The 21,935-nt window shown below is 40.6% G+C and overlaps 1 protein-coding gene across 2 annotated transcripts; it reads right to left on the bottom strand.

The window, feature by feature from the left end:
- Positions 1-1,711: 1,711 nt before the first annotated feature.
- Positions 1,712-15,491, bottom strand: gpr78b (G protein-coupled receptor 78b). Of its 2 annotated transcripts, XM_044097070.1 has the most exons (4): positions 15,440-15,491; positions 10,002-10,574; positions 7,592-7,705; positions 1,712-4,974 (listed from the first exon to the last, which is right to left on the bottom strand). In XM_044097070.1, the coding sequence occupies exons 2-4, from the start codon at positions 10,535-10,537 to the stop codon at positions 4,737-4,739; spliced, it is 888 nt and encodes a 295-aa protein (XP_043953005.1). In that variant the 5' UTR covers positions 10,538-10,574; positions 15,440-15,491; the 3' UTR covers positions 1,712-4,736. The 2 variants fall into 2 exon arrangements, with proteins under 2 accessions (XP_043953005.1, XP_043953004.1); XM_044097069.1 differs by lacking the exon at positions 15,440-15,491 and having other exon boundaries at positions 10,002-12,037.
- Between the last annotated feature and the right edge of the window lie 6,444 nt (positions 15,492-21,935).

The following is a 21,935-nucleotide window of genomic DNA, read 5'->3' as shown; positions in this document are numbered from 1 at the left end:
AATGGCAGAGTGAATATTCAAAAGGGTTCGAGGCAGGAGGGCAGGCAGGCGAGGAGGAGGTTGGTACAGAGTTAGAGTGAAGGGTAAAAAAAAAAAAAAACCCAAAAAAACTGCTGCATCCTTCATCTATATCAGGAATATTGATGAGATCCTAAACATGTTCATGCATTATGCAAATTACAGCCTAACCCAGAAACTGAAAGGAAGTGAAACCTAACAGGGGGATCATTCTTTGTGTTGTAAAGAGAGCTAGTAATCATGCGTGTGTGTGGTACTGCTGAGGGAAAAGAGGTGTGGCTCTGTGGGAAAAGGCTGAGTCACTCATGAAAGACAACTTGCTGCAAAAGTATTTACACCTTTTGTTGCACAACTAAAAGTCGAAAAAGTTCAGCGCCCATTTGGTACCGCTCTGGTACTTTGAAGAACTATATGCTTTGCTGCATTTAAAGCTGCAGGTCATTTCAGGTACGTCTCTACCGACTTGCACTGCAACAGTCTGACATTATCTTTCACTCTCCTGTGTGACAAGAGGAGTCGGTCTGGATGGAGAGTGTCTGTGGACAACAATTTTCAAGCGCAACTGAATTTAAACTCGGACTACGACTTCTGTTTGAGCAGTTTTAATTATCAGCTTCTCCTTTGTCAGCCTCTGATGATTGGGGTTAAATATGATGTGTTAAAATACCTCTGACTCCGTTTTAACCAAGAGTCGCTTTTCAGCACAAAATACATGAATTCAGAGGCTTTGAGTGCTTCAGTACTGATCTTCCTTCACTTAACGCTGAGAATAATTAAGGCCAGTCTGGTTTGCATGTGATTAAGCCAGATCCATTAGTGAGTTAGCATGAACTAACTGAGGAGAAGAACATTGACCAAACTTTTCAATCAGTCTTGGGAATATGCATAATATTGGAGTGGAAGTTTCTCTTTTGCAGCTATTTTTATGTCTTCGGCATTAGAAAGACGACTAAATGGACCCAACAGGAAGACGTGAATGACTCTGCAACACTTCCAGAGAGACTTATGAGTCACACTTCTCTACTTCAATCTATTTCCTTTTGAAAAACAATTAAATTTTAGACATGGGATAATGCAATTTGGGGAACTAGCCCTGTAATTTCATTTCCATTTCAAATGACTAAATGTAGAAATTTCTAAATTAAATCTTGAAATAAAATATAGCTTCCAACTTACTTTAGTTGCCCAGTAAAGATGCATTCAAAAAAAATGTTTATTCATGTTTTAGTAGCATAGTTAGGGGGTTTTTAATCCAGCCTTCAATTTTAGGGCATTTGAAATATTATTGTTACTAAAAAACCCATTAGCATAAAATATAGTGAAACCCCCACAACAATTAATGGATGAAACTAAAGGATTTTATTTCATTTAGGCTTTACTGTCTGAACTTCATCAATATTGTGTTGAAACTTCTAATTAGTAATCCACGACTTCCTGTTTTCTCTTTGCATAAACATAGCTTTAAAAAGAGACCTACATCTGTTTTCAACTCTTCAAAAGACAACAATTCAGTATATTTAGATAAATATGTGTTGGTCTTCATAATCCTTCAAAAAAATAAAAAATAACTACGGTACTTACCTAAAATGGCTGCAGCAGAAGAAACAGGCAACAATTCAGATGTTTGAAACTGCAAAACAAGTTTGTCTGAGAACCAAACATCAGGATGGTTAGAGGAGTAAAAGCAGCGGGAACATTGGGGTCACTAAGTCCCCATAAAAACTATTACACTGTATTTATATTCTAAAGAGGATTTTAAGTCTTTTCATTTAAGTGTGAAACTCACTGATTCAAACATTCGATCCCATCGATGACAGCTTTGCCATGAACATCTTTTATTGCACATAGTCTAATAATCACTCCGTCAGAGAACAGCGAGTGGCTCACAGGAGGGAAAAGACTCATGTGGGCAAAACGCATCTAACTAAACGCATTTTCTCCTATCGAAGCAGCCGTCGTAAAGGTATAACAGTGGTTGAAAAAAATAAAGTCACATATTCATATAAACTTGGCACAAACACTGAACAGTGTAATTTAAAGCACTTAGAGACCATGGCTGTGCTACATCGAGTCTGTCCTCGACAGTCTAGACGAAAAGCTGCTCCTGTACAGTGCAGTGGGAAACACGTCAGCACACTCAGCTCGCGTCGATGTCCGCAGGAACCGGTCGACTGGCAAAAAACATTTTAAAAAAAAGAAGAAAAAAAAACAGAGGCTGCTAGTACAATTACGTCTCGGTTAGAAGAGGGTTATCTAGTACATTCAGCTGCTAACTGGCTCTTTGAAGGGCGAGTCTGGTGATGGGCAGGAGTTTCTCACTGTCAACGAAGTCCATGAAAAGAATCAAACTGAGGCGGATTTTAATTTTTGGGAAACGATCCCACCGCAACCTTTTCAGCACGCTTTTCAAAAATTCACAAACGTGTGTGCGCGCGTACCTTCTGAGATTATCTGATCAATCTTTTTTTGTTGTTGTTGTTTCTAATTACACAGATTTGGGGATTTGCGGAATGACGGGAAACTTAAACAAGCCGCGAAAAAACTTCACACTACTGGAGAACTCCTCAACATTCACAGCGCCTTGCAAAACTTTTCCACATTTTGTCTCATTCAGACCTAAAAATTCAACATCCGTGAAAACGTTTACGTAATAATATACCAAAACAAAGTCGTGCATAATTGTGAAGTGGGAGGAAACGTGTTCTCAGTGTGAGAAATGGAAAAGAAGGGTTAGGCTGAACGTCTCACTGAGTTCTGATCAATCCGTCAAGTGAAAGTAAGGAAAGAGTGGCACAGCTGCAAACTAACCCCGACAAAGACGTCCACCTAACCTGACAGTCAATCAGAGGAGCAGCCAGCTCAGATAGGAGAACCTGTTGACGAGATAATCAGTACTTTTACACTTCAGAGCTCTGGTTCTTATGGAAGCGATTGCTGAAAGAAAGAGGTTTGTAACACGGGAAGTATGAGACACAGCAAACACGTGGAAGAAGATGCTCTGCTTGGATGAAGACAACATTTGTTTTCCGGCTGGGTACGGAGGAAACTAACAATGCACATTACACACCGTCAAAGAGGTGGTGGCAGCATTATTCTGTGCAAGAAAACTGTTCAGTGGCTGCAGAGGAACTAAAACTGGGGTCAAAGTTTAACTTCCGGCATTACAACACACAGACAGAGCTACAACGGAATGGTTTGGATAAAAGTGTGTGCCCGATTTAGAATGGCCTAGTCAAAGCCCAGATGTAAATCCAATTCAGAATCTATGGCGAGACCGGACACTTATGTTCACATGTTCTCCAGCTGACAGAGCTTGGGCTATTAAGAATTGTCAAAAATTTCCAGATGTGCAAAAGGACTTGCAGCTGTCTGAGGGTTTGTATCGACTCAGAGGACTGAAAACAAAAACAAGCCACACACTTCAGATTCTTACATGTTCAACCTTTTGAAAACTGCATATTATTTTCCTTCCATTTTACACATTTGCGCAGCTTTGGGTTGTTCCACCTCAAATTGCTGTTGGTTTATTTGTTTTATTTCAGCAACAAAGCCGCTTCAGTGCCTGAAATGTCATGTTGCTTTGTCATTGTAACATGACAATGGAGAAAAACTCAAAGAGAGTGAATATTGTTGCAAGTTACCGTACAGTTTCATGATGGATGGGAATAATTACGGAGATCCAAAGAAATAAAAATTATTACTTTGTGCTTACAAACCTGTTGTTAATTTGACTCATCTAGTTAAATGCAAAATTTCCCAATGCTTAAAAGATCAGGATATCAACTGTGAAGAAGGTAAAAAAAATAAATAAATCTGAAAACATAATGAGTCACATTTTTTACACACAAACCATTGGGCTTTTAGGGATCCAGAGGTAGATTAGTGTGTGAAGCTATCATTAAACATTTCTCCCCTTTTGTTCTCTCTGTTGGTCTTCAGCCACTGTGATGTGGCCCAAAATAGACAGACTGTGTGGAAACTGTAAGGTACTGAGAGACAAAATAACACCTTTCATATTTCTGCCTTCTTGTGGAACTTGTTGACAGTAACAAAAATATAAACTATCACCAGGCTCATCCTGCAAAACAGCTTCTGTCTCCTGTAAGCGAAGACGTTTTCGGAAATGTCCTCGGACAAAGTGCATCGATATTCAGAGACCGACAAGACGACGCGAAGCTTTCTAGCACAAACGAGTCATTACGTGTCCCGGTGGGTTCTCTGGAGGTTTCCAGGAGTGCGAACTGGTCCAGGGTAATGAAAACAATAAGATGGTTGGTTGGTTTAGCACTGAAAGGCTACTTCTTACACGTCGCTGACTCCAGTCTCTGGTTTTTCAGTTTGAAATAACCTGAATTTGTGACGTCCGGGGGGGGAAATTGGTTGATTTCTGTGTCGTTTGTTGAGGCTGATGAATCACAGACCCTGCTGTTTACCAGAACCATCCTACTGAAACTCGTCTGTCTCCCCTTCATCATATCTCTGCCCATCCATCCTCCCACTCATCCCTGCCTTTCCATTCCTCTCCACCCACTACCGTTCTTTTTTTTGCTCCTTCTTCACCCACAACCTGTCCCCTCCACCTCTCCTCCCCGACAATACCCTGTAGTCTCCGTCTCCTCCGCCCGCCCACCTCCTCCTCATGAGCCAACCTGTTTTTGGGGGCTGGCTCGCTCTGCTGGAGAGCATCTGTCACATCCAAATCCGTCGCATTTTTGCCATTAGCTGATCCGCTGAAGACAGTAGTCATTCTCCGTGTCCACAGAGCTGTTGTGGCCCGACGAAGGGTAAAGGTCGCGGCGCAGCAGCTTGTTGACGACCGCAACCAGGACCTTTTTGTACTGCTGGCGCAGCAGCGAGTAGGCAAACGGGTCGGACGCAGCCTTGCTGTACGTCAGGCACTTACTGACGATGCCCCAGTGTCGGTTGACGTCTACGAAGGGGAGAAGCTCGGCCAACCTGAGGAGAGAGAAAGTGAGCGCTGTTCAGAGACACAGACCCAACCAGGAGATTTCATTTCTCACCTGTAAAATAACAATGATTTTGCTCCAGTTTTCTGGTTAAACCCATCGCATTCTTCAAGTTTTTAGGTGCAACGTTCATTTTGCTAAACAGAATCTGGTGTAAGAGGATGTTGTCCATCATCACAGGCCTTATCCACAAAAATGTCCTTAATCCACACAACAAATGTTAAATGTTGTGAATAAAATTAACTTAAAACAAAGAGTATCTTCCAATGAGACAAGTGGCTTTCAAACAAAATACCTTCAAAAATATATCTAAAAGGATTTTCAACAGGAGACAAAATGCATATGCTGCATTTTCATTCTATCACAGTCATAAAGATAGTATTTTTCCAGTCATACTGACAACTCAGAGTGGTTAGATCACCAGGAACTTATGGCTAAGTGCTTTCGCCATGATGGCATCCATGTGAGAGGAAACTGGAACTGAACCCTTAACTTTCAAAACTCTTAATGATGTAGTAGAGGTAAATTTGTTCGCACCCGTACCAAGATGTAAGAAAGGGCAAACAGTTTGTTGCTTCAAATGTGGTGACAAAGTTAAATATTGAATACAATGTAATTGATGAAACATCTAGAAGTCACAAATTCATTATTTTAATAAATATTTCATCTCAATGTCTCTAGAGTTGCTGGAGTCTTTTACTGACCGACTATTTTGCAAAACACCTAAAGCTAAGGTCTATTTTTTGACGAGGCTATTCAAGCAGTTGGAAATGGTTTGACCTCAACCAGGCTTTGCAGCTCTGACTATATGTTCAGTGTCTCAAGAGTTTTGCAGCATTTTGACTCAGCACAAACCATGGGAAAGTCTGGCGAATGCTTGTCTATCGATACAGTAAATATGAGCTATAAAATATGATACAATAGAGCAACAATGGCTAATAAATAAAATGATTAAACATGTACCACAAAAGCCATATTTTCCCACACAACTGGGTCCTACTTTCCAAAAAATTATTCCATCCGGATCGTTTTCTCTGCTTGCTCTGATGTTGTGCCACTAAAATGAAATTGGATCATACGGGCGCAATTGGGTTGGAGATTATTGCAATCTACCAGCACGCGGCTCATCCAGATGAGATATTTAGGTCCCAGCTGGAGGCTTCCACGGGGTCAGGAGGTCAAGTTATGCGCTTCAACAAGTCAGCCGGGAATCTTTCCCTGATAACGTCTCGTCCTCTCGCCAGAAATGTCAACCTCATGGATTTTCGACACCACATTTGGAGAAACGTGTTTTAGCTCCATGTTTCAGTGTTTGAATTACACCATTAACAGAGTTTTGTTGAGATGGGCATTATGGCTTTCTGCCCCAGACGGAGAAATGTCCAGTGGGCTCCTTCAGAACAATATACCTGCTGTTGTGATGTAAAGGAATTTTCTATCTTTCATTTGCATGTCCATTCAGAGGGAATGGACGCCCCATGCTGTTACACTGCTCTCTAACTGATCAACTATAATCTGACATTTTTTGATTACTAAAATCTCAATTTGGTTATTCTACAATGAACAGAGATTCTTTAAAAACCAAAGTGGCATTGGTGAAACCTTTAATCTGATAAAGAACCTCAAAAAGGCAAGTGTGAATAGCACGTTTCAATGAACTTTTACTGAATTATTCCACACGCTTTATAGATGTTTTATAACACATACATGGGCTTTCTTTGTGGAAAAAAGGCAAAGAATTCTTAGTTCACTCTAAAGTATGATTGAAGCCAAATCATCCACCAGTTCAGTAAAGACCTGGCCACATCCAGACCCCTCTGATGTTCCCCACTGCAATCTGTAGAAACTCTAACATCAAACATGCTTACGTTTTTAATTCTGCAGGGAAATATAAATGCTTTTATTTTGAAAAAGCATGTTCTTGAATCTTTTTCTTTTTTTTTTGGGAGATGACTCTCTTATCTCTATTTGGGTCTGTTTTGAGTCAATGTTAGCAGCATTGCAAAGAACTGTTCAGATTAAGGCTGCTGCAAGAAAGTTCAAGGTTCAAATCCAGGAGTTTAGAGTATTTTCCCAGTGAGTGTTTTTGTTTTCTCTGGGAGCTCTGGCTTCCTCCCACACTGAGGCCAATTGGGTCCTCAGAAACGTCTTTCAGGTGTGAGTCAGTGTGTGGCTGTTTGTCCTGTGTGTCTCTGTTGAAGCTAATTATTATCTGATTAATAACTGATTGCTCTTAATGTTTTGACTACACCCCATTTCTCTTTAATTTATCCATTTTTTGTTGTTTAAATAGGCTTTGTTTGATGTGTCTGGCTGTCTAGAGACTAATTCATGCAACAGCCACCACTTTACAATCCAGTTGGATGAGATGCGAGTGTGAGCTGCAGAATTTCACCTGACGTTGTGGCAGATCTTTGAAGTGCTTGTCTGTTGGTCTCTGCAGTGAGACGATGACTAACTAACAAAGATATTCAGACTAAATCAAGGTAGCTGTTCGAGCTGCAGCCTACTAACTTACATGAGTTGGGTTGTTAATTTTTAAAGCTCTCACACAGGGGTTTTGCACTACATTAAATGATGTATGAATTCCCATCAGGTAGTCTTACCTTGTAATTACATAAGGAGCAAAGCAGATGATAAATGAGCCGATGAAGATGCTGATCTTCTTTGTGGCTCTCTGCTTTCGCCTCTTCTGCTCAGCTAAACACCTCTGTTTGACGCTGCAAACAGCAAAGAGAGAAATTAGGTCCAAAAGTCCCACAAATCAACAGATGAATAAATAGAAGAGGGTTCAGATGTCACATACGAAGGTACAAAAGTGTAACAGTTCAATAAAAAAATGTTCTGTGAAAGAAAGAAAAAGAGAAAGAAGGAAAGAAAGACTGAGTTAAATATAGTGTGGGATCCTACATAGCCACATTCTAATGAATAAATAACTAAGTATTCAAAATTGATTGTATGTAAAACTATGGAGGTCCAACGGTGCCATAAATGAGCAAATACATAAATTTAAATAATTGATTCCCAATTATTCATTCAATAAATGAATGAATGAATAAATTCAGTATGAAATAGAAATACTGAGGTAGCGGACTTGCATTTCTTAAGTAATGCATTATGTCTATAGTGCATTACTATGTCTATCTATACACATCACTTTCATTGATGTGTGAAATACACATCAATGAAATACACATCATTGATGTGTATTTCTGTCACATCAATAACAGAAATACATCTGTCATTGATGTATTTCTAAATTAAATGTATCTATATCCAGATCAACTTTAATAATGACTTGAACGAATAATTATTTAAGTAATAATTTATCACAAGGTGATACTTATTGGCAATCACTATTTAAATGTGGAAACAATAATTACCGTAAACGATTAGAGTAATTTTAAAATAAATTCAGTAACTGTAAAATAAAATATGTACAATTATTAAAGCAGATATTGTTTCAATATAACAGACAGAGTTTTGGGGGGGTTTCTGACTAAACTAAATCTACTGGCTCTAACATGAATGGTAACTCAAGTCGTTCTTTTTGTTTTAGTCTTTAGCGGTTTCTTCTTCTACTGCTACAGTAACTGAGACAGAAAACAGGCACAAGGGGGAGCCAAGCAGAGGACGTATGGCGCCTGTCTTATCTGTAATAATTGCGTGACGTCATCTTAGTTCTGCCGTCGTGTGAGTGGGGCCTGTGGGATTTGTTTTGTGTTAAAGTGAGTGACTGGTGACTTGAACGGCCGGACCGAGCCAAAGAAACCCAGCAGCGTCTGGATGCAACACTGATGACAGGAAGAGAAAACTAAAGCTTCCCAGGAAATTCTCACTTATATGTCGAACAAGAAATTACTTTAAATGAAATATTGACATAAAAATCTAATAAAATGTGAATCAATAATTCAGTGTAATTTAAACTTAATATTCCCAATGAGTGATTAAATACCAGATTCAAGCCCCGCCCCCTGAATTTAATTGATAATGATGTAGTTGAAGATATCACAAAGGCAAAAGGGTGATATATATCTTTTTTTTAAAGAACAATTAAATATTTTTATGAACTATTTCTTGAGCCGTGGTATTCCCTCTGCATGGAAAAATCCTCAGGGGTTTGTCACCCAGTGGACGTGATTAAATCTCTCCTTTAAAACAAAAATAATCCACATCTTACTGCAGGTGCTAAATTTTATGAGCTTTCTTTACAGCTGTTTGCTGTTTTTAGTCTTGATGTATTACATTTCATATTTCATGGTTAAAATGTCTTGACTGATATTTGTCAAATGTTTTAACACTGAAAATGTGCCTTTTCTGCTGATCTCTGTCTTGGTCAGGATTCTCTTGCCAAAGAGGTGATTTATATTGATGAGATACTTACTAGATAAATAAAGATTTAAATAAAAAAAGGACATTAGATGTACTATTCTCAATGTATCAGTGTAGGCATTAGCCTTTTATTTATTAATTAGTTTAATATTTACTGTTTTTAATGCCTAATTAATAACTAATTGATAGCTATCCTGTACACATTTATTTATTTATTTATTCATCACAGTTTTTAAGAACTTAATTTAAGAATTATGGATACACTTATTCACTTCATGTATTTATTATCTTTTCAATAAATGGGATTTTAAATAGTTATTTGATTTGCTTTAGCTATTAAATTATATTTGATTACCTTTATTTTCACTAATATGAAATATACAGTGAAATTATGTGTTTTTTCTTTATATAAGGTGATTTGAAAACATCAAATACACACAAAAACGATACATACTTACGCCACTAGATTCAAGCAATTAACACCCACGTAGTTGAAGAAATAAAATGATCGAAATGATGCTGACATAGATTACAAATATTTGACAAATGAACAGAACAATCACTTCCACGCACACATATTTGAAAGTGATTGATTTATTAAATTATGGCACTTCTGGCGAGCCATACATGTCACATTTTAGTGAAAGCGTTCGGATAAACAAGTTTGAACGAATAAAAAGTCACCTCGGGTGGATGTCGACCAGCAGAAACAGAGTCTGCATGGTGATGATGTCGATCCTCTTGCAGTGAAACCTGGCGACTTTCAGCACTTTCAGATACGTGAAGCACAGGATGAGCAGCGACAGCGCGAAGCTGGTGGCGTGGAAAACCACGGTGAAAACCGTGAACTTAACTTTGTCGCTGCCTCCCCCGCTGGGCTGCAGCGTGCAGGACGCGTACACGTCGCTGTAGTCCACCCAGGAGAAGAGCAGCGCCGTCAGGGAGAAGGTGAAGGAGTGCAGCCAGGAGTAGCCCACCATGATCACCGCGTCCTTGTAGCGCATCTTGGTGGCGTAGCTGAGCGGGAAGACCACCGCGATCCAGCGGTCGATGCTGAGCGCGGCCATGCTCAGCATGGTGTTCGCAGTCAGGAAAGTCTCCAGGAAGCTCACCGTGTGGCAGACGCAGTCCCCGAAGGGCTTCTGGTTCCTGACGACCCCCAGCAGGGTGGCCGGCATGTTGAGCACCGTGATGAGGATGTTGCAGAAGGACAAGTTCATGGTGAAGACGCCGGGCACCTGCCGGCGGATCTCGGTGCTGTGGACGAAACATAGCAGCACCAACAAGTTTGACAGCAGAGACACGACCGCGACCACGACGATGAACAGAGCGAAGAGAATGTCAGCAAAGTCCATGTCTCTCACAGCAGAGAAATAAAATAATAATAATAATAATCCCCTCTTAGGTTACCTGCGCCTGTTGGCTGCAAACAAGTACCTAAAACCAGCCATCATCAGCCGCCGCTCATGTCTCCAGAAAGAATCCCAAATTAAATTCGCTTAAAATCCCGGCGCGTCCGCGCGTCCTCTCCAACTTCCCAGGGCGCTATCCAGCGTGCTGAAAACAGCCAGCATCTCCCACCTCACACTTTCCATCTAGTTCCCATTAACACCCCGACTTCAGAGCAGAGAGAGGAGCTGTGGCAGAGGGAGGCGAGGCATGCCTCTCAGCGGCAGCAGGCGGCCCACTCGTTCAGATCTGGTGGGGGGGCTGGAAGGACCCGGGTGCTGAACAGCAAGTGAGTGACCTACATAGCACGCGAAGAAACGGCGAACGCAGCCAGAGGCACGAGAGCCACTGTTTTGTTTTTGTTTTTGTTTTTTCGTCTACAAAACAAGAAAAAAAAATCTAAACTCTTACCTCCAAGAGAGTAAAAACGTTTCAATGAGATCTCACTTTTTAGTTCCCAACACAACGGAAAACCTTACAACACGTGAGGCATGATTCAAATTTCAGCTGCCTGAATATTAGTAGGCAGGATGAAGAGAAACAGAACAATGTGCTGCTGCTTCACCGGAGACCAGTTTGGCACCAGATGCGCGCACTCTGCGATCTGGCGCAGGCTACAGGGTCGTTTCCCGTAGACACAAAGTGCGCCGTTATTTATGTCGGCAATGCAAAAATAGTTGAACGTTTGAAAAATTGCAAGTTGGAGTTGCACAATTGTTCTTTTTGTCTCGTTTAAAACCAAAAAGAGCCACTTATTTTCGTCTTGCTTTCGTTACACATGTGATATAAGAAGGAGTCAAACCTTAAAGACTCCCCGAAAACACAATCTGCATTTTTTTTTTTCTTTACTGGAGCTTTAACAATAACCTATTTCTAGGGATTTTTATTGAATGTTCAGGGCTACATGAAGTCTCAGGGCAGCATATGATCATCTGAAAACTGAACATGTTTATTTAGAGGGTCTGAACCAAATATAAAGTCTATGCTAACCTAATTAAAACAGCTCTTTCATCTTCTAACAAAGACACAACTTCAGTTAAACACTTTTGCACTATAAAAACGATTTTTGCAGAATATCAAACGTAACACATTTTATATCAAGAAAATGTGTTCTAATATCAGCTGCTTTGATTTGGTAGAAAATCCTGTAAAAACATTTGAATTACAATTAAGCCAAGGATGCTAATTCACTCAACTATGAACCAAATTTATCATGTGAAAAGTCTAACAGACAACATTTAGACTGGTGTTAATGTCAGTTGTGTAGTGAATGAACTAACTTAGATTTGCAGTCAAGAAAATTTCTGCTTAAAACTTAAAATTTAAGTGGAAAACCAGGTTTAGCTCATTTAGCTACACTGCTAAAGCTAAAGCTAAAGATAAGCTTGCTAGCAAGCTATACTTCTTAACTCTGAGGCCATCGTTGCCATTGAACAGAAAAACTCATCTGTGTTTGACAGGGAAAGAGTTTTACAGGTCACCTTGTGAATGTCTTATTGTTTTTAATCCATCCATCCATCCATCCATCCATCCATCCCTCCATCCATCTAGCCATCCATCCACCTGCAATAAACAACAAGCTCTAAACCTACGTCAGTCGTTACCAAATGAACAGCAGGTCTCAGCTGAGGGGGAAGGTGTAGATGCCACCTTGTTGGAAATTTTAAAATGTTTTATCCAGATTGTACTAGTCTAGCAGCAGTAGAACCGATGTTGAAAAGTCAAACTTTCAGGCTATGTAATTAAACTTGGGATTCAGCAACCTTAGCAAGCCATTTTCACTCAAACCAAATTTACTCAGACCCACAAAGGCTGCATGAAACAAACGGTCTGGTTTTGCGACGCATAGCTGTTGGAAATTTGCTTAGGTTTTGGAATTTAAAAAACAATTTTATTTTTGCTTTTAAAAAAAAATAAAGAAAACATTGAACTTTTACATACGGGAAATGTATACATTTCCATGCAATCAATTTTTGAAGAAAATTATGTCACAAAATAAATTAGTCAGCAACACTAGGATTAAAACTGAAACCTTGAGCTGTCATAGAAATTATTTGCCTGCCACCTTGTCAGGAATGATGATGTTAATTTACTGCTACGCTGCCATTTTTTAACTTAATTATGAACCTCTTCTTGTTTTAATTTCATCATGGAGCAAAATCTCTACTTTGTTTACTTTATCTACTCTTTTGTTTCTTTTCCAGTGCAGCTTTTTTGTGTGATGCCCACGTTTAGTCCTTTACAGCAGATTCAGGTAAATTTCAGAAAAACAAAATCTGCTTAGTAGTAAAGAAAAGAAGCAAAAAGAAGACACACACACACACACACTTTCCAAATCTATAAAATATTAAAGAATACATTTGCAGCCTCGTTCTGGTGTTGTTGGTGAAAGAACTGCGTTTCAGAGACTCTTTCTACTGAGTCATGTTCAACTCCAGAGATGCTCATGCAGACAGTGACTCACTGGGGTCAGACACAGCCTGCAGGGGGTTTTCTGTATCATTTTTATTATTTATTTACATTATGTTATTTCAATTCTCATCCGCTTATCACTCCCACTTGCTTTATTTTGCTTCCTGCATTTTATTTATGCAAGAGTGACACAAAGTGGGAGGGAGTTCACTTTCCTCTGAGTTCAGTGTCGATTTCATACACTTCTTGGCACCTTTGGTAAAAACGATAATGATGAAGATTTATTTTTACCACAATTCTCACTGAGAACGGCGGCAGGATCAATTTGGCTGGTTGTCCGGTTCTGTTTGTCGCTGATTATTGCTCTGACTGCAAATATAGCCACGTTTAAAGCAGTATCTCTTTTCACGTAGCCACCTGCTACTCTGATGGCACATTTTCTGTCTTTCCCATTTTGAAGAGCGGCTAACTTCTGATCACAGTCAACTTTAACTGTTTTATCACGGCTTTAAGCTATGAGAAAGCGATGACGGCACTGAGCTCCGTGCATCTTTCTGCGGGTCTTTCAGAGTGCTTTTGTGTTCATATGCAGGAATCAGACAGGAAGCAGCAGTGGGAAATTTCAGCTCCCCATAAACAAATGAACTAATGCCTGGGAGAGAGCTGCAGCTGGGCTCCCAGGAGGGAGGTGCACAGCTATTTATAGTCCTGATGAGGTGTCACCTCCCATATAACTCCTGGCACCACTGTATTACCTAACTGACAGACGAGGCAGGAGCGCTGATCGCAGGCAGACCCATAGCAACAGATGAGTTGCCTCAACACATAGTTTTACATGTGTTGATGTGTTTTTTGGGGGGTGTTACTCCAAAAAGCCTCAGCCTATAAATGTACAGTTGCATTAGAAAGATTTTTTTTTTCTTTTTCTGTCAGATCAAACATAAATCAGACCAAACTTGTTCTGCTTTAGGTGAGTTGGGATGCACAATTTGTTTTCTACTTCCTGAATCCTCATGTGACATCATGAAAATTCTTTATTTAAAAAAATAATAATAATCAGGAAGAGAATTATTGAGCACCAAAAGTCTGATTTTGGAGCCCAAAACAAGCTTTTTCTTGGCATTTCTCAAATTACTCAAACTATTTACTTAATAATAAATATATATATTTTGTCTTAGAGTTCCACATAAGTGGAGTGATGCAGTTTCTGTAGTAAAACCGATGCTGCGACTGAATACACTGAAATCTTCCCTCCACTCCACAACAAGCTGCTTCTCCGAAAGCTTCCAGATTTGCAATGCAGCTCAAGATGTTACGTAACAACACCTGACCTTTTCTAAAACCCTCACCTGCTCACCTGTGGACAGTGAGGAAACAGCCAGAGCTGCTCAGAGACAGTGTGATCTCAGCACAGTTGTGAAATCGCCCTGCAGCCCCACGGTTACCTGAGATGTCACTCGCTTCTCCCTGGTTTGCTTCACCTTTTTTTATTTTTTGAAGTTCACTGCTTTCACAGTATCCCCAGAGCCCAGAGCGACGCCCGGGGATAGACAGACAGGAAGGAGAGAGCGACAGAGGATTTCAGGTCATGCATTAGATAACTCAGTGTTGTGTCTCCTCTCTTCTCCTATTCTCAGTACTAGATACAGTACAGTAAAGCATAATGCCATTAGACACATTCCTGGAGGAAGGAGTCCTTTGTGCTCTTCTAGGTGTGTATTCAGGGAATAAAATATTCTGTTTAGATGGGGTGTTCTGCATATCTTCTCTGCACACACACCGCCATTTACTTCAGGTGTAATCGTTGCCTTCATGATACAAGGGGAACGTGAACATTTACGTATATGTTCTCCCCTAAAATGCCCTTTATTTTTCAAATTGAGTAGTGACTCAAATGGCTGAATTAGCTCCCCAGCATGTCTTCAAATTGCTGTCAGACTGCACATCTCATCTGTCAGCCTGCAAAAACACTGAATTTTAGCATGTATGTTTTGTCTAGTTTTTATACACTTGAAATAAGGCAAAGCAAACCTACTAGTGATTTTTCAGTAAGAAATATGAGCTTGTTTTAAGTTAACAATTCCTTAAAAAACGAAGAAGAAAAAAAGTGCCAGTTCCACTGGGAGGCCATTTCACTAATTACAATGTTGGGAAAATGTTCTGCCATAAGTGAAATGATCTGCCAGTGGAACTAGTACTTTATGTTTGTGTCCATTTACACGGCGGACACAAAACAAATAGTAAACGGTAGTTTTACTTGCATTCACTGCGGAGACTCTACGGTCAGCGGCGGCAGGTTAGCAGCTAACTTCCTGTGTCGGCACCGCTTCGCGTGTCAGCGTAGCCCGGTTACGTACTCTCTAGCGCATGCGCACAATGCGATGTGCGACCCAGAATATCAGGCTCACAATTTTTACTGTACACAAAGAAGTTGTGTTCATAGGATTTAGCAATTAGAATTAAGCTGATTTGATTCCCGATATATTAAGGTAATTTTAAATTATTTGAATTGGACTGTGTTTACAATTCTCTAAAATCTTTTCCAACAGTGTGTCTAAACCCTTTCCAAAAACCAAATTTAATTGAAAGGGAGAAATAAAAGTAAACATTTACTCTTCTTGTGCAGTGAGAGAGCCACCACTCACACTGAAATCTAATTGGTTCAGCATTTAGCAGAGAAAAGCTTGATTTTACAACTATTGACAATCCATTTAGGATGCACAGATCTTTACAACTCAAGATTCAGGCCATAAATGCCCCACCGGAAACTTGGCAAACACATCTCCTTCACTCCTTCCTCTCTGCCCTCCAGGTGTGCACACTTCATAAATAGTCACGTCAGTCTGCTGCTCCTGTTCTTGTAGGAATATTGCAATGGTAGGACAGTTAAATCTCAATGGCTGTCTGTCTAACAGAAGCTGACTCAACCTGACTTAAATTAGCAGAAAAGTCAATTACTTTCCATTTTAAACAATGACTTTCTTCTGCAAGGTGTCAGATTTAATAAAGTTTTATTTTTTTAAATCTTTGAATAATATGTGAACAGACATTTTTTGACATTGAACTATGTTTTTATATAACATTTTGAAAATTGCGACATTTCTGCAGCTTCCCTAGAGGTGCTCATTGCTGTCACCTGTAAACAGACCTGTCACCGCATTTGACACCTCACACTGATAAAACTACTTGGAAGTGTTAAAGCGCTGCCACTCACATGCCTCCACATTGTGCATCCAAAATGATATAAAACCATGTTGTGCATATTGTCGTTTTATTTGTTTGTTCCATAGGAGCAGTTTACATTAATGATCACTGGCACTGGAATGCACATCAAAAGCCTGTAAATTGGTTTTAGCCGCCATGCAAAGACACAAGCATTTGTCATCCCTCACTGAGGTTCTCAGCTCATTAGTGGTGTCAACTTTCAGCATTATGATGTAAGATGAAACAATTGTTTCTGCATTTAGTGTGTTCACTTCAGCAGCGCTGCGTGCTGGGTAGCAGCGGCTGAAGGCTGAGGAGACGTGGGCGAGCTGTGAATGGCAGCTCAGGTTCTGTTTGGAGGGCTAGTGGTGCTGTGACAGATGGACCTCCTCCACACCTCTTAGTGTATGACAACATAGCTGAAGCACCATGCAGAGATATAACTGAGCTGCCGTCTCTATGTGTGTGTGTAGGTTTCTTTTTAAAGGTAGAGGTTGTAACGGGGGGCAACGGATGGTCACCTAAAAGTCGAATCAATTAAAAAATACTTCATTAATCCAAAAAGAAATGAATTGTTGTTGTAACTTATATTGTTCATGTTCATGAAATCATTCTGCTGCTGTATCACATTCTTATGACGTTAGGAAGATTGTGCTCAGGGTTTTCCACAATGTTCTTCATTTTATGAATTACCCACATCTACAGTTACATAAATAATGAAAAAGTTTAGAAAAACCGTAACTGGCTTGTCTGGCATTCAGTGAGGGAGAAGGTAAGGAAAACAAAAGAAAGTCTCACATTTTTCTGTGTGCGATTATGCTGCTGTAGTAAAAATCTTTACTGGGTGTGCTAATTAATCGTGAAGGAATGCTGTTTGGCAGCCATATTTAAATCCAGAATAGCCCTCATAAACTGATTTTGGCTCTACTTTAGATGTTAAGTTTTATTACTGTCACTCAAAGTTTAATACCTTCTGCTTTAAGTGGACAATTCTCATCCCTATCTGTCTCAATATTAAATGTTGATATATGATTGACCAATTCATAAGTCTGAGTTAAAGGTTTAACAAGCATAAAAATAACAACATTTAACCGATAGTTATCTTCTACAGCAACTGGACGGAAAATGAGCTGCAAAGGTAGCCATGGAAAAACGAAAACCACAAGAAATGTGGAAAAATTGCAGACGATTCAAAACTTTTGCTCAGTGTTACATTTAAAACCCTGGGTTACCTACAGACATTGCAGACTGAGCTACGCACACATGCAAGCATAATGCATAAAGCACAATGCTATCTAATAATTAACTGGATCACTGGTTTCTAACTGGTTTATGATTTGAGAGAAAATACAGCAAAATCATACTGCAAATAAAAAGTCTCTCTCAAGCTGCTGCTTACACAGCAGCAGCCTAATATAAACACTGATTGACTGATTCAGCACAGTCTGTTTGTGTTCGTGCTCACATTCATGTAATAAAGGGCACAAATCATCCTCATAAACCTCCTGTGGCTTAAAAAAAAAAAAGAAGAAGCTGCCAGTAGAAGCTTTTTTAGCTGTGGGTAGCTTCTTTGTGCAGATACTGCCATCTGATATGATATGTTATTGAAAATTGAGGCTCGGCGGTGTGGGTTGGCAAACAAAAGGAGCATGAAATAGCTTTCATGAAGCAGCGCGCAGCTGCCACAGGTAGAGCAGGAAGACTTAGAATGAGTCATGTTCCCATAGCAGCGCCTGAGTCTGAGTCTTTATCGCACCATCTCTGGCAGCGCAGAGACACACGTGGAGCTTCCTATTGAAATTAAACCAAACTATAAAGCCTCCATTAAATGCTGCTTTGCAAAGTTGCAGTTAATGTACATGTAAGTTATGTTTTTTTTAATTATTATTATTTCCAGTTGGTTTGCATGACAATAGTTCATCGGATTTGTTAAATTATTAGCATGCATTTAATCTTGGCATGCCGCCCTAATGTCTCCGTGTCTTGGCGGCCTTTTCCGCCCTCGGATGGCCCCTACTTTGATCCACACGAGTAAACAGAGTGGCTTCTGTCACAGCAGGTGACCAAAGCGCTGCCAAATTGCTTGCTTTGTTCACATTGAGCCCTCTTTCATCTGGACACCAAAAGGAGGGGACAGCGAGATAGCAGGGGCAAGGGATAGAAAGGAAAAAAGATTGCTCTGGCCCACTCAGGACACATTTGAAAAGGACTCCTTTGGTGTTTTATTGATGACCCAGTGGGGAATGCCTCGCCCACTTATCGATTTCTTAATCCATCCTTTTCATTCAGTCAAAGATTTTCTTTATGAAGCTTTCGAGGCAGATTCCTTCGCAAATGAACATTTCGATGACTTGCACAGCAGTTTAGCGCTGAGACATTCTGCTCCCTCGAGTGTTTGACTTGGATTTTAAGAGCATTCCCTTGATTTGGACCATATGGTGAGACACACATCATAACGGCTGAAGGTTCATGGTCGCAGACAGAAACCGGCAGACAGAGGAGTGATCCAGGAAAATTGTGGCTATTGTAGGGCGGCACTAGCTCAGACTGTAACCTGAGTCCGAGTTGAATGGAGTGACAGTGAGCCTCCACGGCACACCAAGCAGGCGCACAGCGTTCACTATCATTAGGTGACAGGAGGGCTTTGAAGCCAGTCGAAGCTCCGGTGGGCAGACAGGGCAGGCCAACTGGCTCGTGAAGGCGCATTACGGTTTCTGCTGCAAACTGGGAAAAGAGCCTCATAAAAACGTGCTGCTGAAGAAAACACTGCTTAGCAGACCTACTAAAGGGAGCAGTTATGAACAGCCAAGATCTTTAACAATGGTGGCAAGCTGCTCTCCAGGGTTATTGTGGCGCTGCATAAACAGGCAGTCAGTTTAGATAAGCTAATATTGTTCGATATTTTTAAACTGTACCCCATTTGGTTGTGTTTGGGTTTGTAGCTCCCAATGGCATTACTCTTTTCCATGTCCAAAGGTAAGTAAAGGATAATTGAGAAAACAGACACAATGTGCCAGAGAGTGATTACATCACAACCTCTGGAATCACAACATCATGGCATCCAAAGATGAAGTATTAAGTCTGCAGCTCCAATAAGAGTTCATAGGGTGAAGACTGGCTTAAAAATGGGAAACGGAAGAGAAACAGCACCAGCAATTTGTCACAGTTTTGTTATGAGACTGCTTGTAAAACAAAAATTCAATTATAAAATAAATGGACTGAACTTATATAACACTTTTCCAATAATCTTGACAACTGAACTGCTTTACACTAGAGTCACATTCACCCATTCGCACTCACGTTTATGCACCGATACACAAATCAATAGGTAATTTGGGGCCAAGTGCCTTCCCTATGGGCACATCGACATGTGGCAGGAGGAAGCGGGAATCAAACCAACAACCTTCCAATCACAAGATGACTACTTTACTCACAATTACAGGAGAATGTGATATCTGCAGTCTCCTTCCTCTTGGCCCTTGGTAATTTAGCCAATCAGTGACATAGAAAATGAATGGCACCCTGGATCGACTGCTCTACAACTCCCAGCTTTTTCCAGTATCATAGATATTTCAGCTTCCCAAGCTACATTTTCTTTCAAAATTCAAATGTTCTATAAAAAACACAAATGGTTTGGAGTTACGTTCCATGTAAAATCTGCAAATCCTGAGCCGCAAGTTTCAACTGCAATCGAATTCTCCTTTGTTCCTTTGGCTTGGACATTAAGAATAAATAAGATGTTACCGCTGAATCTCCAAAACGGTTCCCATAAAGTACGGGGCCTGAAATGATCCAAAATATCTTGGCATACTGAATCATTAGGAGTTATTCCCCCACAAAATCAGAGGCCAACTTCTGAAAAACACCCCCACACCATAATCCCCTCTGCTCCAAACTTCACAGAGTGCAGTCAGGTGAGTGCTGTTCCTGTCAGTGAGTTAATCTGAAGCCCAAATGAAGGCTGGAGGTCTGCAGTTACTTATCCTACCATTTTTGTGGCTGAGTTACTGTCATTCCCAGTCGCTTCCTCTTTTACGACTGCCGTTCTTGCACAGATGGCATCGTGCCATGGTGCCATGCTGGAATGCTCTGAGCACCTGAGAGCGACAGGTTCTTTCACAATGTTTGCAGAAGCAGCCTGGTGCTGGTTCCTATCCACCTGTGGACATAAAAGCGAATGGATCACTGAATTCCATGAACTGGAGGATGACGAGTGAATAGTTTTGGTAGCACAGGGCTTATTTTTCACTACCTTATCCCCTTGTGCCTTTTGGTCATAGTAAACACCGCTAAGTCCATTCAGTGACTCATTTACTCCTCAGCTTTTTTCATTTTTCTTGATGAGGCATGAAAAACAGAAACAGGCCCAAACTCTTAAAAGTAGCCATTTGATCCATCTTTCCATCTCAAAGAGCATCGGTTCTAAACATCCTTTGCTAACCATTTGAATCGACTTCAAAAAGGAAAAAAAAACTCCCCCAGAATAGGCTGTCTCTATAAACATCTGCTCTAGCCATTTGTCAAGACATATTTCAGGCTTGGATGCTCTCAAAGGTGCGGACCACACAGTGGTGACTCATGCTAAGTAAGGTGGATGAATCACGAAGGCCTTAGCAGGGAAATAGTGACCCTGCACTGTGTTGGGACATCCACATTATGTTTTCTGCTGCTGCCAAATCATACAAGCATGAAACCTTTAAAGATTTACAGAGGCAGCATTACATAAAATTGACTTGTTGAACTTTACGTCATGTTGTAATGTTATTCCCTAATCAAAAACACACCTGGAGTGTTGCATTAATCACCATGGGAACAATTCAGCTATGCAAAACGCCTAGCAGGACCAAGGCACAGCAACTCCTCCTTTTGTGATGTAGCTCCTCCTCTTTTTGAGTTCTAGCCCCTCCTCCTTTTGAGGCATAGCTCCTCATTGGTTTGACACGTAGCTCCTCCTCTTTTTGAGTAGTAGCTCCTCCTCTTTGTGAGACGTAGCTCCTCCTCTTTTTGAGTAGTAGCTCCTCCTCTTTGTGAGACGTAGCTCCTCCTCTTTTTGAGACATAGCCCCTCCTCTTTGTGAGACGTAGCTCCTCCCCTTTTGAGACGTAGCTCCTCCTCTTTTTGAGGCGCAGCTCCTCCCTTTTTGAGGTGCAGCACCTCCTCTGTTTGAGATGCAGCTTCTCCTCTTCTTAAGACGTAGCACCTCATCTTTTTGCATTGTAGCTCCTCCTCTTTTTGAGAAGCAGCATCTCCTCTTTGTGAGATGCAGCTTCTCCTCTTTCTGATGCATAGCTCCTCCTTTGACCTGAAGTTTCCAAGCCACTGAGCTTCTGTCTCACAGAGCACTCCTCCCATGAAACTCCCCCACTCAGCTCCACCAGACTAGCAGCAGCAAATAGCTGCTATAAAATGGCACTACGCTGCTAGAAAACACACATTGCTGCCCCTTCAAAGGGTGCAAGGAGAACATTTAAATTAATGTGTTGGGTGTAAAACAAGGGTGTAAATTAAAAACATGAAAATAAGTACTGAGAAAATGTTCCCCATCATTGACAT

This window comes from Gambusia affinis, linkage group LG18 (genome assembly GCF_019740435.1).
Source record: "Gambusia affinis linkage group LG18, SWU_Gaff_1.0, whole genome shotgun sequence".
Lineage (NCBI taxonomy): Eukaryota > Metazoa > Chordata > Actinopteri > Cyprinodontiformes > Poeciliidae > Gambusia > Gambusia affinis.
This window is presented reverse-complemented; position numbering and strand designations above follow the sequence as displayed.

Bases quoted from the DNA above. Each gene is read 5' to 3' on its own strand.
- gpr78b (XM_044097069.1), bottom strand. From the start codon at position 10,672: ATGGACTTTGCTGACATTCTCTTCGCTCTGTTCATCGTCGTGGTCGCG. The intron at 7,706-10,001 runs GTGACTTTTTAT...TGCTGTTTGCAG, and splicing joins CTGGTCGACATCCACCCGAG to CGTCAAACAGAGGTGTTTAG. The intron at 4,975-7,591 runs GTAAGACTACCT...CTCTCTCCTCAG, and splicing joins GCTCCTTATGTAATTACAAG to GTTGGCCGAGCTTCTCCCCT.